Genomic DNA, 12,998 nt, shown 5'->3' on the forward strand with positions numbered 1-12,998 from the left:
GCACTTTCAAACACAAAATATCTTGTCGACCACAAAAAGCCCTGAGATCCTCCACAGCTGGTGGTTTGATCATGTCAGAAGCACTCCACAAGGAAAGTGTGGACACTGCTTTTCATAATCCATGCACCAAAACTGTGGAACACCTGGTCCATGAATATCAAACAGATAACCTCTGTGAACATGCCTTTACAGCAAAGCCTATTTTTTTATCTTGTGCTTTATCCCTTAAACTTGTTTTCATTTAGTTTTTTTTTACATTTGTCTCCTCTAATTTATTATAATGTATTTCCATCTCTGCTGTTAAATGTACTTACTGTATTTGTTTGCTCTTGTTTTCATTGTTTCAAACATAAAGCACTCTGAGCTGCATTTTGTGAAAGGTGTGATAGAAATAAAGTTGCTGTTACTTTTATTATTATTATTGAAATATGTGATATCTCCATGACGTGCTAAGCATAGGGTTTTTTTTTTACCTTGGTAAAAGGTATCTGATTGTTGAGTAAGGCTAATCATCGCCTCTTTGATCAAGAAATGATTAGACTGACAACTATCACATTTGACCTTTGGACCTTAAGCATGCAGCACACTCAGTGCTAATCAACAGGAAGAAAGAAAAGGAAGTTTAAAATCTTTACTGAAGTTTTGGCCCGCAGACTTGTAGTTAGTAAGTCTCAGATTGACATAGAGTGAGTGAGAGATCCTAGCACTCTTTTTTTGTGAGTATCCTTGTTGAGATATTACAAGGAAAACATAAAAATGTTTCTCCCCTACTCCTGGATCCTGGGTACTTCTGAGTGGATGCCTTTTGATTCAAATCCAGTTGACTGCTTTTTTCAAGGTGAGTTTAAATATAGGTTCACATTTTTTCAAGTCTGTCTTAAAACAATTGTTAGGTACCCATATGAACATGAAGGCCCATTAGAAGATCCCCTTCAAATGTACTTACAATGTAAGGGGTGGGGACAGTCCATCTGAAGATGATTTGAGGCTTCAGTTGTCCTGAGTCAGTCAAATAAAGTGAACATCTTCCACATATACTATTCTATTTGATTTGACTAATTGGATGGCTGAAGCTTCATATTAGTGTCATAAACTTTTAAATACATTTTTGCACAGAAAGAGGACTGTGCATCTGTGTAACCAATAACTATTTAAATTCTCTTAAATATAATTTATCCCGTTTGCTTGCCCAACTGGCTCAAGACTTCCACTATTAGTCAAAAAAGAAAAAGAAGACAAAACAGAATAAACAACCCAGAATTGATAAAAGTATTCTCCAAATAAAACCAAAGGAATGGGTGGTCTCGCAGTCAGTTTTGAAATGTATCCACATGTCCTCAATTTGTGCCCATCACCAAGTCTTACAATGTAAAGCAGTTCATATAGTCCACTGGTCTAAAACCAAACTGACTCACATTTTCCTAGCACTGACCCAAATTGTGATAAATGTCACCTAAGACCAGCTAATCTCGCCCCCATGTTTTGGACCTGCCCTGCCATTTTTAAAAACTTGTTTTACTTTTACTCTTGAAATCTGTCTTTGATTCAATCTCAGCCATCACATCTGCTAACATCCACCCCTCACCCTTAGTTGGCCTGTTTAGTGCTTAACCTACTAACCATCCGCTGCTGTCATTCTTCACTGAACTTTTTTCACATTACTCGCAAGGTGTGTTATTCTCATGCACTGGAAGAATCCTGACTCCCACCCCCTCTCACACACACACACACCTATTGGATAAAGGATGCCCCAATCCTCTGTGAAATTAGAGAAAGTTAAACACTTCCTTCTTGGCTTTAATGTAAAATTTGCAAAAATTCCTAGCAATCTCAAGTCCCTCCAGCTGGATGCTGTCCCCATTGACTGAGCGACCTCCTGTACTGCACCAACTTCCTGCCCCTCCTGGCCGAGTTCTGGTTTCTAAACACTAGAAATGTCAATACGTCTTCACTCAAGTTGTTTCTTTACAATCTTATTTTTGGTTGTGATGTCATCTGTGTTTTAAAGGTCTCGTAGGTGCATGTGGAGTATCGGTGCTATGCAATCTGATGAGAGTTTACTTCTTTAGTCAAACATGCAGGTGAGTTTTTTCTCGTGAAAATGAAAGAGAAAATGTCAGATATGTTCAAGATCAGGACACTAATTTTTTAAATTCTCTCCAAACAGTGACAGTGAAATTGAAAGCAAACAGAGGTCATTGTCACCAAGCAGTCTGCTGAGAGGGAACTGGGGAACCACAGTCCAGTTCTGGTCACTGGCAGTCCTCTTGTCTCTGGTTGGCTCACGTGTTTCTTCTCTGATAGTGCTGGAGTTTTCCCTCAGAGCTGTTTCTGCCTGGGTGTCAGCAGGACTGGTGAGCTCCTCAAAGATATGAAAAGAGCAGAAGAGAATAAGAAGCATTGATTTTAGCTTGTTTTACATCTTTATCTGAGAGTATTTTCAGTTTGTTCTTGTGTTCATTGTATATATAGATCTTTCTAATACTGAACTGACTGACTTTTATCCACCCTTCTCAATCTATCTTAATTCAGGATCCTAATGGCAGAGGCCTGGATCGGCTCCTGTTGCAGTGCCAGTTTTCCCTGGGTTGTGGCCTCACTTGTACTCTGGCCTTCCTCCATCAGGGGGCTCCACACAGCTCCCTCAGCTTGTTCCTGGCTGCTGCACTCAGCTGGGCACTGGCAAGCTCCTGCAGTAGTCTGTGGAGCCATGTGGCCAGACTGTACCCACTGCATAGTACAGAGCGTTACTGTGGGAAGTGCATCACCCTCCTGACCTCTGGCCACACCATATTGGCTTCACTGCAAAGAGGGGTTGTCTTGGCTTTCGCTGTAGCAACTGTGGCCTCCACCACTACGGTTTATGACCACTTCCTCTCCCAGAAGGATGCTCTCAAGTTTTGGACTCCACTGACACTCTGCTACACCATGCTGGTAGTCTATGTTCAAGGTGATGATCAGGGCAACTATTTGGGAGAATGAATGCACCTTGAGGATGAAATGTAAAAGCTCTCACTATTGTCTCTGGTGTAACTTTTTCATATTTTACACAGAGGATCAGAATCGACACACTGGTGCAGAGGCCTTCATGCACGCTGTAGTGCTGCGGCTGGGATCCTTGCTGGTGCTCATGCTGACAGTGGGTCAGTGGTCTGATGTCCTCCAAGTCCTCATCACTTTCCTGGGAGAAGCTGTCTGCCTGCTGCCCTCTAAGGACCTGCTGCAGGCCGTGTTAAAGGTCTGTTTGAAAATCAAATTTACCAGCATATCTCCATCTGTTTTTTTACACAAGCAGTTGCCATTTCTACAACACAGCTATTTTTGTATTTATTAACTCACTTCATATTCACAGTCATGTTGCCAAATGTATAAATTGCATGACTAAACTTGAATTGTCATGCTTCATTTTTAGGAAGAAGAAGACACCACCTTAAGCAAACACAAAGAAAGCTCCAGTCACAGAACAAGGAATCACACCCACTCATCTAACAGTGGCTGATCATAAACCTCAAGTCTACCTCCAATACTATTGACTACCTCGAATGTCAAGATACACTCATATACAATATTATACTTGATGGCATGAATTTGTACTTGTGGTTTCTGATGTCTCACAGCTGTTTTAAATGTTTTAGCATTTGTGCCTTTTCATATCTGATATAAAAGCTGCTGTTTTCTTTCAGCAAATACGAGAGGTCATTTTGCTATAATTGTGCACTGATACGCTTCATTTAATGGAAGACAAACATGAAAAAGAAAAAAGAAAAAGAATGGCTTACTGCATATTAAATGTTTCATATTATTGATTGTTTTTCTCCAGTGATACAACATAAGTATACCAAGCTGTAGTGTAGTGGTAATAGAATACAGATGAGACAAAAGTGTAAATAAATTAGGACTCCACCAGCAGAGGCTAAGGGCTTGTAAAATTCCATTCTTCAATATGGTCAGGTCGAAAACATGAATTGCAAACACTAACTGTAGTATTAAAGAAGATTTTTGATGTACTTTTTGTACTTTAATTCTACTTTGGCTTGAATAGATTTTTATTTATTTTACTCAAATATTTTTTGTAAAGGCAAGAATCGCTGAGGCCTACAATTATATTACAATTAATTACTACACCTGTGAAATTCACTTGTGTTAACTCATTGGTTATTCATTAGGAAAACCCTCATTATAAAATATGTCACTGCTTTGACAAACTTTGATGTACTGTGGAAGGATTGTTCATTTTAAAATGATTATCATCACATTGATCCACTTATGGACCATACCCTATATCACTAATTAAAGGTGCACTCCACCAATTTTACACTGTCCTCTGTGGCTGTGCAGGGGGATGTCCAAAAAAAGAAAAGAAAAGAAAAGAAAAGGAAACCCTAATGACATCAGAGTGATGTCATCTGATGTGATGTCATCAGTTTAGACTTGCGACCTCAAATGTTTAACAGAAACCCTGCGTTACAAACGAGAAGTGTGGGGTTTTAAAGAAGAGGGCATGTTGATGCAGATGGGAGGTGTAATGAAAGATACTATTTGGTTGCATCATGGGAAATCTGGACCCAGTGTTTTTTGGAGTGTAACCCTTAGCAGGGACAAGAAGTCAGGATAGTTTTCACTATTTTCTTTTTAGTCTGCCTGCTACAACCTCCCGGAACCCCTCTGGTGTCATGGTAAAAAAAAAATTAAATTGTGGCCACAAATATGCCAACGTGCGCACGAACTACTAATTCGTGGCCACGAAATAGGTATGCGCACGAAATAGCCTACTAAGGAATTATAGTACATTTCTTCTCCAGGTAAACGTCAGACTGATCAATAATATAGTGAACTTTTAATCTTCTGTGATTTTATTGAAGGACAAATGTCCAGAGAACACTACAGACACATTCAGTAGTTCAGTCAGAGCAACAACAACCTGCAAATCAATACAAACTAGATTCTGATCACTGATAGGCTATAGGTTCCCTTGGCAACGTGATACATACAGTGAGTGCTACTGTAACCTCACAGCTTCGTCCGGTGGCATCATTAAACGCTGCGGTTCATATAACCTATGTATTCCCTCAGCTGAGAGCCTCTCACACAAAGTGCTACTTTCAAAAGAGATGATCAGTGAAAAAAAGGCACTTTTTAAATTGATTTCAAGCTCTATGATTTCAAGCTGAAACTGTGAACAGAATTTGGCTAGCTATTCCAGGTTCTAGAGAAGGTGCGCTCGATTTGCTTACCCAGCTGTCCAGGAATGATATTAATATATATTATTAATTAGTATTTCGTGCGCACGTTATAGCTATATTGTGGCCACAATTTGTGGACACCAGAGGGGCTCCGTACAACTTTATTACTCCTGGATCATTTAACTGTTATTCAAAGCAGTCACTTCACTTCTACATTTACTAGTGTAATTTTCATTTTTACATGGGGGATATTTGGGTAAAGTAATTGTGTTTCTACTTAAGTCGGACATTCCAGTAGGCCTAGTTGTTCCAGCCCTGAAGATGTTTACAACTAGGAAGTCAGCATCAAAATTGTCATTGTTTTTCCTCATCCTGTTTCTTTCCCTTAATTTCCCTTCATTCTTTAAATTCTCTTTTCATTGTCATCTGGTCAATATTATACTGTATAGTGACATTGGTAACTGAGAAGTCATGAAGCAGTGCATGAGGTTCAGAGGATTTAATGAGGATTTTGGTTTTTTGGGGGGGGCGGAGCTTAGAGGTCTGGGGATTGTGTCATCACTAGGCATGCTCCCTCCTGCAGCCGTGACATCACTGCAGCATTCCTTTCCACAGAGCTGGAACAACAGAGACCCCCATCACTTTTCTCATCTCCGTCTCCTGTTAACCCTCTCTCGCACATTCCTGCCTCACTCTTCTTTCACGTTGACCCACATTCATCCTTGAGCAGGGAAGTTTTATCCAACATTTGCTTTCTCGCTCCATCCTCCTCCCCTTTGACTCTTTAGAGGGGAGTAGACCTCACAAGGTTTGGCTCCAGAAACTAACCACAATATTTGCTGATCAGCAGACCTGATATTGCTCAGGCTCTCTCTGGTGGAGAGCAGAAAACACAACAAAGCAGCTTTTTCATAGTTCTCATAGACATCACTCACTGTTCCCCCCTCTCCTCATATACCAACATCTCCTCTTGCACAATGCTCTGATTCATTGCACTGTAATCCTTCTGCTCCTTTACTTTGAACACAAAAAGGTTCATCAGGAGGTTCTGATGAAGTCCACCACAAATAAATGGTGTTCTGGATGTCGGTGAGGCACTAACGGAGGCAAAGCCATGTGACACTGATAGTGAGTCAAGGCTAAAGTGATATAATGTAGTGGGGGAAGGGAAGAAGGAAAGAGGGAGAAGAAAAAAGGAGGCAGACTCAATGAGGGAGGTAGGGAAAATAAAGCTGACAGAACAATAAGCCAGAGCTGCACAGGAGAGAAAAGGAGGACAGACAGAGATAGAGAGTTACTTGGAAGGGCAGGTAGAGTCACATCCAGCTGGTATGCAAAAAGATAAGGAGTTGGGAGGTGGCTGTGTGTCTTACTTAAGGACGAAAACCTTATCAGGTACTTTAAGACTTTATAATGCATAAGAAGTCTGACTGTGCTTTTGGTCTGATTGCACAACTGCTGCATGACTTTTCTTTGTGAGTATGTGACTGTGTGCATGCATGCCAGTGAGTGTGTGAGTCTGCCAAGTTTTCATAGTGGATGGATGTGTCATGTTTTTTACTGCACTTTGCCCGAGATTAACTGTTTACCTTTTACGGTCGGGAGGGAGGTGGTATTGTCATTCAGCCAGAGCAGGAGGAGGGGTCGACGGAGAGAGTTGGGGAGGGAGGTACAGAAGGAAAAGGAGTGGCCTTCTGTAGATAGTCGCCCTCTTTGCCGGAGTTTAAGTCCTCTCTTCTCAGTGGCAGCTTGCAGGAGGGAAAACAGTGAAACAAACCAGAAGTGTTGAGATACAAAGCAGGGAAAGAGAAAGGAGAGAAGACTTCAAACCACATTTTCTCCCAGGTATGTAGTGTAATGGCAGCTCACAGCCAGTGTGAGTGGGTTTTAAAGGAAACAGATGATTCAGATTTGTGCTTTCTGCCTCTAAAACCTTTCATTATGGGTAATGAGGGCTGTGAGTGTGTGAATTTACTTCTCTAAAGTGAGAGTGAACGCTCCCACAAAGTTGACTTAGAGGGCGTTTACACTTAAATCAAACATTATTGAGATGGTAGAGATAAAATGTTATGTTCACAGTTTGTATTCTTATATTTCATTGTTGCTAAGGATAAAGTGAGGTCTGTGGTGTGTCCATATTTTTATGATTACCCCTTTAAACAGGATTATAAAACATTAAATGTAAGCAGTCTTGGTAACATAATTGTTCTGTACTTCTGTTAGACTGTATGTGGGTTTTACACAATCATGGCATCAGCAGCTTCACCAAAAAGGATGGTGTCCTCTGTCTTCATCACTCTGGCGTCTCCTTACCGAGCCACTGTAACACAGCAACAACCCGCCCTCCAAGCTCACAGTGTCCCAGCTAGAGACGAGCAGCATACTGCTGTACGAGTCAACCCAAGTGACAGCATCCTTGCCCTCAGACAGAAGAAAGAGGACCACTCGCCTTCTGACATCTACGCCAGAGTAGACAAGAAAGGCAGGACCCCTGCAGGGGCCTCAGCTCGAGCCCCCGAACCTCAGAGCCCCAAAACTGTCCAACCTGGACCCAGCAGAGGAAAGCTGCAAGAGGACAGAGGTGCTGCAGGTATTCATAAAAAACGTCTTTTCTTGTTGGATTCAATGCGAAGTAATACTTAAGGTGCACTAAACTTCATTTAAAATTCATAAGAACATATTTAGAAGTTCACTCGAAATGTATCATCAGGGCCCAGCTGACGTCATATGTTTGAACATGGTGTTTTGAATCACTTGTTTGGGGGGGTTACTGCTCTTTCAGGATCCTCCCTGAAGGAGCAGGTCTACACAGATACTAATGAGATTGTATTGCCTTCCTGACCATTGTTTTGCAAGAGGTTTGATATTATTTAATTACTGTATGGTTTTTTAACCTCTTAGTGTTTCATTGTAATTACTGGCAATTGCACAAAGGGTTCTTTTTTAAGTTCACAGTCTTTCATTTGTTTTTAGCTTTGTGATTAACATTATTTTGTCTTTCCTACCAACTGTGTGTGTATCTGTTCATCTGGGTGATGAGCTGTTGCATACAATTGCCCTTACAGGGATAAATAAAGTTATATTGAATTGAATAATTGGAAACATTTGTATCCCACTCACGTTAACTAGATTCAGGATGTATCCAGGATAATGTCTGTTCTAAGGCTGGAGAAGATAACATATTTTTTTGCATTACTTCCTATATCTGAACACATTCGTCATCCTTTTCCGGAAAAAGTAGAACAGTTGTCACTTTACTTTTACCATACATGGTAGAGCAAAATATGTGCCAGGATGAGATAACCCTATCTTCAATTTCTTCCTTTTTTTATTATGTGTTGATTTATCATTTTAATTTTATGTTTTTCTCTTCATGTTTTTCCCCTTAATCATTTCTCTGCCTGTGGAGGAGGGTCACTATATATGAGTGTATACATGTGCATCATGCATATGTACTGAACATGATTATTCAGTTTTATACTAATTAGCTAGTGAATTTATTCCAATGTGTTTTTTAAAAAAGCATGTTGTTGTGTAAATCACTACAACTAAATGTTTTTTTTGTCCCACAGACATCTTCCATCCTCCTCCTCCTCCTCCTCCTCCTCCTGCTGTACTGCCTTCATCTGTGGGACAATTGTTGTCTGAAGATTCAGCGCTTCCACCACCTCTATCTCCTCAGATGCCTCCCACCCACCCTCTAACCCCAGGCCAGCGGCCACTTTACAACAGAGAGGTATGCAGACTTCTCTTGCAATTCTGCTAAAGAAACATTTGCATCACTCATATCTTCACCTTTACGAACGCTATTTACTGTTTTACTGTTGATTCCCATTTTCAGCATAAATCCCCCTTGAAGTAGACATATCATTTTTTCCCACAGTGAAGGATTACAACTTTCCACCGCTTTTACTAATCCTCTATAGTGTTGTGCAGTGGCTACAAAGAATCATCTGCAAAACGCATTATTGAGGGGAAAGCAGCTGTCTTTTAGATATTGGTAAATGATCAAAAACACTTTATAAACTGTGCGGATTTTCCTGTCACAAACAGAGTATTTTCCAAGCTGTTGATATCTTAATAAGAATTTTTTTCCCCCCGTCATTACAGCCACATGTCTGTGTAGAAAACACAGACAAAATGGATTTGGTTGCAGCAGTTGGTCTGAATATGTGTAGACCTTCTTTTTTTATGCATCTATTACAAGGTGCCCCATGTTTTAAAGAATTATTGTTGTGTTCACCATTATCTTATATCAAGGAATTTAAAAGATGTCCTGCATACTTCAAAACTTATATTTAATTTATTAAGATGCATTTTTTGTGTTTATCTGCAAAGTTTATTTTGCAACTTCTTTCCAGAACAGATTTAGGTCACCATTTCATACATATTTTTAATTTAAATGTTGAACACAGAGACTTTGAAGACTGATTTGATGCTGCTTCAGTCAGTGTGAGAACAGCTTCAAATTATGATCTCACACAAAAATGATTCAAACGTGACTTTGCAAAGTTGAAGTGTTTAGGGGGGGAAAAGCATGACTTTTTAAACCGGTTCTGAATCTGTATCTGCTAGAAAAGGTCTCTTTTCATTAAAAGCAGGAGAAGGATGTTGGTATGTATCGTGGAATGCTTGGAGTAACAATAGCTGCTCTGTCAGTCAGCAACATTTTTAAAATTTTAATGTCGACATACTGGGAGATCCAAATACTAGGAGGTCCGCAAATTAGTAACGCCAGTCCAGCGTGTAACCTTCAAAGCCATCCCTCATCTTTTACCCTAGTATCCAAACTCAAATGTCCATTTTCAGTTGTTTCAGTTTAAAGTTCACTTTTAAACAATGTGCTTTACATTCAAGGTGGAAACAAGCACACCACCTAGTGGGTTAAAACAAAATGAACAATCCCGAGGGATCCACAAAAATGACCAAGACACGAGTGAGAAGAATACAGGTAACATGATCTCTTATTGACACATTTACTACTAAGGCTTGTAACTATTCTGCTTTAACAATGCATATATTATTATAACCTACTCTGACATGTGATCTCTTTGTACAATACAGAGGTGTGCGGCTTTTGTCGGAAGCCCGTGGCTCCTTCTGAACCAGTGATAGAGGCCTTAAACAGGAATTACCATGATGGTTGCTTCCAGTGTAGATCTTGTCACATCCCTCTGGCTGGTAAACAGTACTACAACAAGGCGGGAATCCCACTCTGTGAAGACTGCTACCAGGTAAAGCAACATCCACACAGCCTTCACTATAGAGTGTTAACACAGCTTAAAATACATTAGACATCTGCAGCATTTTCTGTGACAATGAACATGAAAACCTGTAATAGAAACAAGTAGAACTTATGTATATTATAAAAGCTAAAAATACAAATGCTAATCTTTTTAAAGGGACACCAAAGTTTTTGCATGTTTTAACGAATTTTCTTCAAATCATGCATTCTTGACATTACTGCTATCTGTTTTCAAAACTTCAGTAGAGCATGAAAATCACTTTGCACAGATTTGAAACTTGCTTGAAATCCACCCTTAATAGTTAATGTCATCTCAGCGGTGTGAGTAAAATGTTATTGTTAATGGTATTGTTGTATGTTAATGCCGTTACAACTGGAGATTGAATACAAGCTTGACTGTAATGTGTAAAGTGTAAAATTGTATCTGCAAGTTCATTTTCCACATTATTCTTTAATTAATGGAAGTTGATGGCTGTTTGGAAAGTGGGAAAATTACAATTAAAAATGCAAACACCCATAAGAGGTGTAAGTGCTTTGTTAATGGGTAAAAAGTAACAAATGTGTGTTTATATGTTACAGAAATGCAATGCACTGACCACGTCTTTCTGTGTCCCTCAGGCCAGTCTTGAGCTTTGCTGGGCATGCGGTGAGGTTATCAAAGATCATGTAATCCGCGCTCTTGAGCGAGTGTACCACCTTTCTTGTTTCACTTGTACAACATGTAAACAGCAAATTGGAGAGCAAAGCTTTGCTCAGGGAGAAGTTGGAGAAGTTTACTGCCTCCAGGACTATTACAGGTATGAGAATTTAAAATGATGGTATGAAAAAAACAAGAAAAATACATTGAGAATACATTGTTAATGGTTGTGCAATCCATTCAGAGAGTAAAATACATGTTATAGGTGTAATTATACATTTTTATAGTAAAACAAATTGATTGATTGGTTTCTCTACTGTATGTTTTTTTCTTTATTGATTTTGTGACATTTTATTACTTCACTCTCTTTTAGTGTAGAGCTTTTAAGTCTTGTTCTAATGTGATTCTTTGCCTTGTTTAAAGCACTTTGAATGACCTCTGTGTTTGAAAGGTGCTATTAAAATAAAGTTGCATTGCCTAATATTTCCTCTAAAACTGTGTCCATGAAGGAAGTACGCTCCAAAGTGTAACGCCTGCAACCAGCTAATCATTCCCAAAGAAGATGGTACTGACAGCTACACTGTTGAATGCCTGGGAAGTACCTACCATGAGAACTGCTACAGATGTGAGGTAGGCGTTCAGTGAACAGACAGTGTATGAGCACACTGATAAGTACAGTAAGCAAACATACAAGATACACATTAATTATCTCCAGTCAACAAGTCTTTCATATTGTCTGCAGGTCTGTGTCATCCAGCTCTCCCCTGAACCAAATGACCATGGCTGCTATCCTTTGGATGGGAGGATGCTTTGCAAAGCTTGCCACCTGACCCTGGTTTCTGGCCAGCACTAACGCTGGCTTTTTAAACTGCAGCCAAAATGTCACACCTCTTTCCCCAATAGAACAATAACTAAATATGGTTATTCCTACATTATATCATGCTTTCTGAAGAGACTCTCGTTCTTCTTTTGTACTTGATATTTTTGCACTCAATAAACACAAAAAATGCACCGAATATATTTATGCAAAACACATTTGGCAAGAATTATTTGAACTTGTGTAAATCATCCATCAGTATACTGTCTCTAAATCATGTTAACGCTTTGCATAAAAATAAACCTTTATATGAAAAACCTTTATATAAAAATAAAATAATATATTTTATCTCCAGCTATATATAACATTTGTTAAATTACACACAGAAACTATCAGTAATGATCAATATGTGGAAAATACAATTTCATTCACAAGTATGACTTTTAGTAAAAATTTAAAATGCATCATTTTGCTAACCAGCTTGGATAAGGCAGGTAAAGAAAATAACCTCCAAGTCACTCAAGAAATGTGTTTTGCTCTCTTACACAACCACATACATGAGGTAACTAAACATCTGTGGTGAGGATATGTAAACACCAGATTTGAATACTGTTTGACATCAGACCTTTGATAAAATCAAGTGTAACAGAGCAAAGTAACACACCACAAAGCACTCATAATGGACCAAAACTTTAAAGAGCTTCTGAATGTGATGCTTACGTCTTGATTTATATTACACACAGATCTTCACTTGACCAGGCCAAAACTGTATTACTTCATATTGTCTCAACAAAAGAACAATTTACATAGATTTCAAATTACAATATAAAGTTTCATTCTGACCATATGAATTATGTTGATATTTATGTTGTGTATCTCAAAATTGTTTCTAGAATTTATGTTTATCAAAAACATGTATTAAAACGTTTTTCTGAAAAAGTAATTTTATCATTTATGTTCCTACTCCTTATGCTTCAGATTTAGTTTCTAATGAGATAATGTTGAAATGCTTTGCTTCCCTGCTGTCTTTTCTGTCTGGTCTTTAAGTGATCCCAGATGTAGATGTTTGATTTATTTGTTTAATTGGAGAAAAGAAGAAATCAGTTCAAGCCAAGC

At 39.0% G+C, this 12,998-nt stretch overlaps 2 protein-coding genes across 2 annotated transcripts; both read left to right on the plus strand.

The window, feature by feature from the left end:
- The first annotated feature begins 441 nt into the window (after nt 1-441).
- On the plus strand, nt 442-3,499 carry LOC128355271 (transmembrane protein 82-like). Its single transcript, XM_053315519.1, has 7 exons — nt 442-446; nt 735-838; nt 2,009-2,081; nt 2,168-2,354; nt 2,533-2,950; nt 3,054-3,238; nt 3,413-3,499. Exons 1-7 carry the CDS (start codon nt 442-444, stop codon nt 3,497-3,499), a joined length of 1,059 nt encoding a protein of 352 aa, XP_053171494.1.
- A 2,894-nt stretch (nt 3,500-6,393) lies between these two features.
- fblim1 (filamin binding LIM protein 1) lies at nt 6,394-12,787 on the plus strand. The gene is made up of 9 exons (XM_053316654.1): nt 6,394-6,578; nt 6,789-7,028; nt 7,407-7,773; nt 8,756-8,919; nt 10,041-10,134; nt 10,248-10,417; nt 11,047-11,225; nt 11,575-11,695; nt 11,808-12,787. The coding sequence occupies exons 3-9, from the start codon at nt 7,431-7,433 to the stop codon at nt 11,916-11,918; spliced, it is 1,182 nt and encodes a 393-aa protein (XP_053172629.1). The 5' UTR covers nt 6,394-6,578; nt 6,789-7,028; nt 7,407-7,430; the 3' UTR covers nt 11,919-12,787.
- Nucleotides 12,788-12,998: the final 211 nt, after the last annotated feature.

The sequence above is a fragment of the Scomber japonicus genome, chromosome 3, assembly GCF_027409825.1.
Source record: "Scomber japonicus isolate fScoJap1 chromosome 3, fScoJap1.pri, whole genome shotgun sequence".
Classification (NCBI taxonomy): Eukaryota; Metazoa; Chordata; class Actinopteri; order Scombriformes; family Scombridae; genus Scomber; species Scomber japonicus.

Excerpts from the sequence above, each read along its gene's own strand:
- LOC128355271 (XM_053315519.1), top strand. Across the intron at positions 2,082-2,167 it reads TTCTTTAGTCAAACATGCAG|TGACAGTGAAATTGAAAGCA; the intron begins GTGAGTTTTTTC and ends CTCTCCAAACAG. Across the intron at positions 2,355-2,532 it reads CCTGGGTGTCAGCAGGACTG|GATCCTAATGGCAGAGGCCT; the intron begins GTGAGCTCCTCA and ends ATCTTAATTCAG.
- fblim1 (XM_053316654.1), top strand. The coding sequence starts at position 7,431 with ATGGCATCAGCAGCTTCACCAAAAAGGATGGTGTCCTCTGTCTTCATC. Across the intron at positions 7,774-8,755 it reads AGAGGACAGAGGTGCTGCAG|ACATCTTCCATCCTCCTCCT; the intron begins GTATTCATAAAA and ends TTTGTCCCACAG. Across the intron at positions 8,920-10,040 it reads GGCCACTTTACAACAGAGAG|GTGGAAACAAGCACACCACC; the intron begins GTATGCAGACTT and ends TTTACATTCAAG.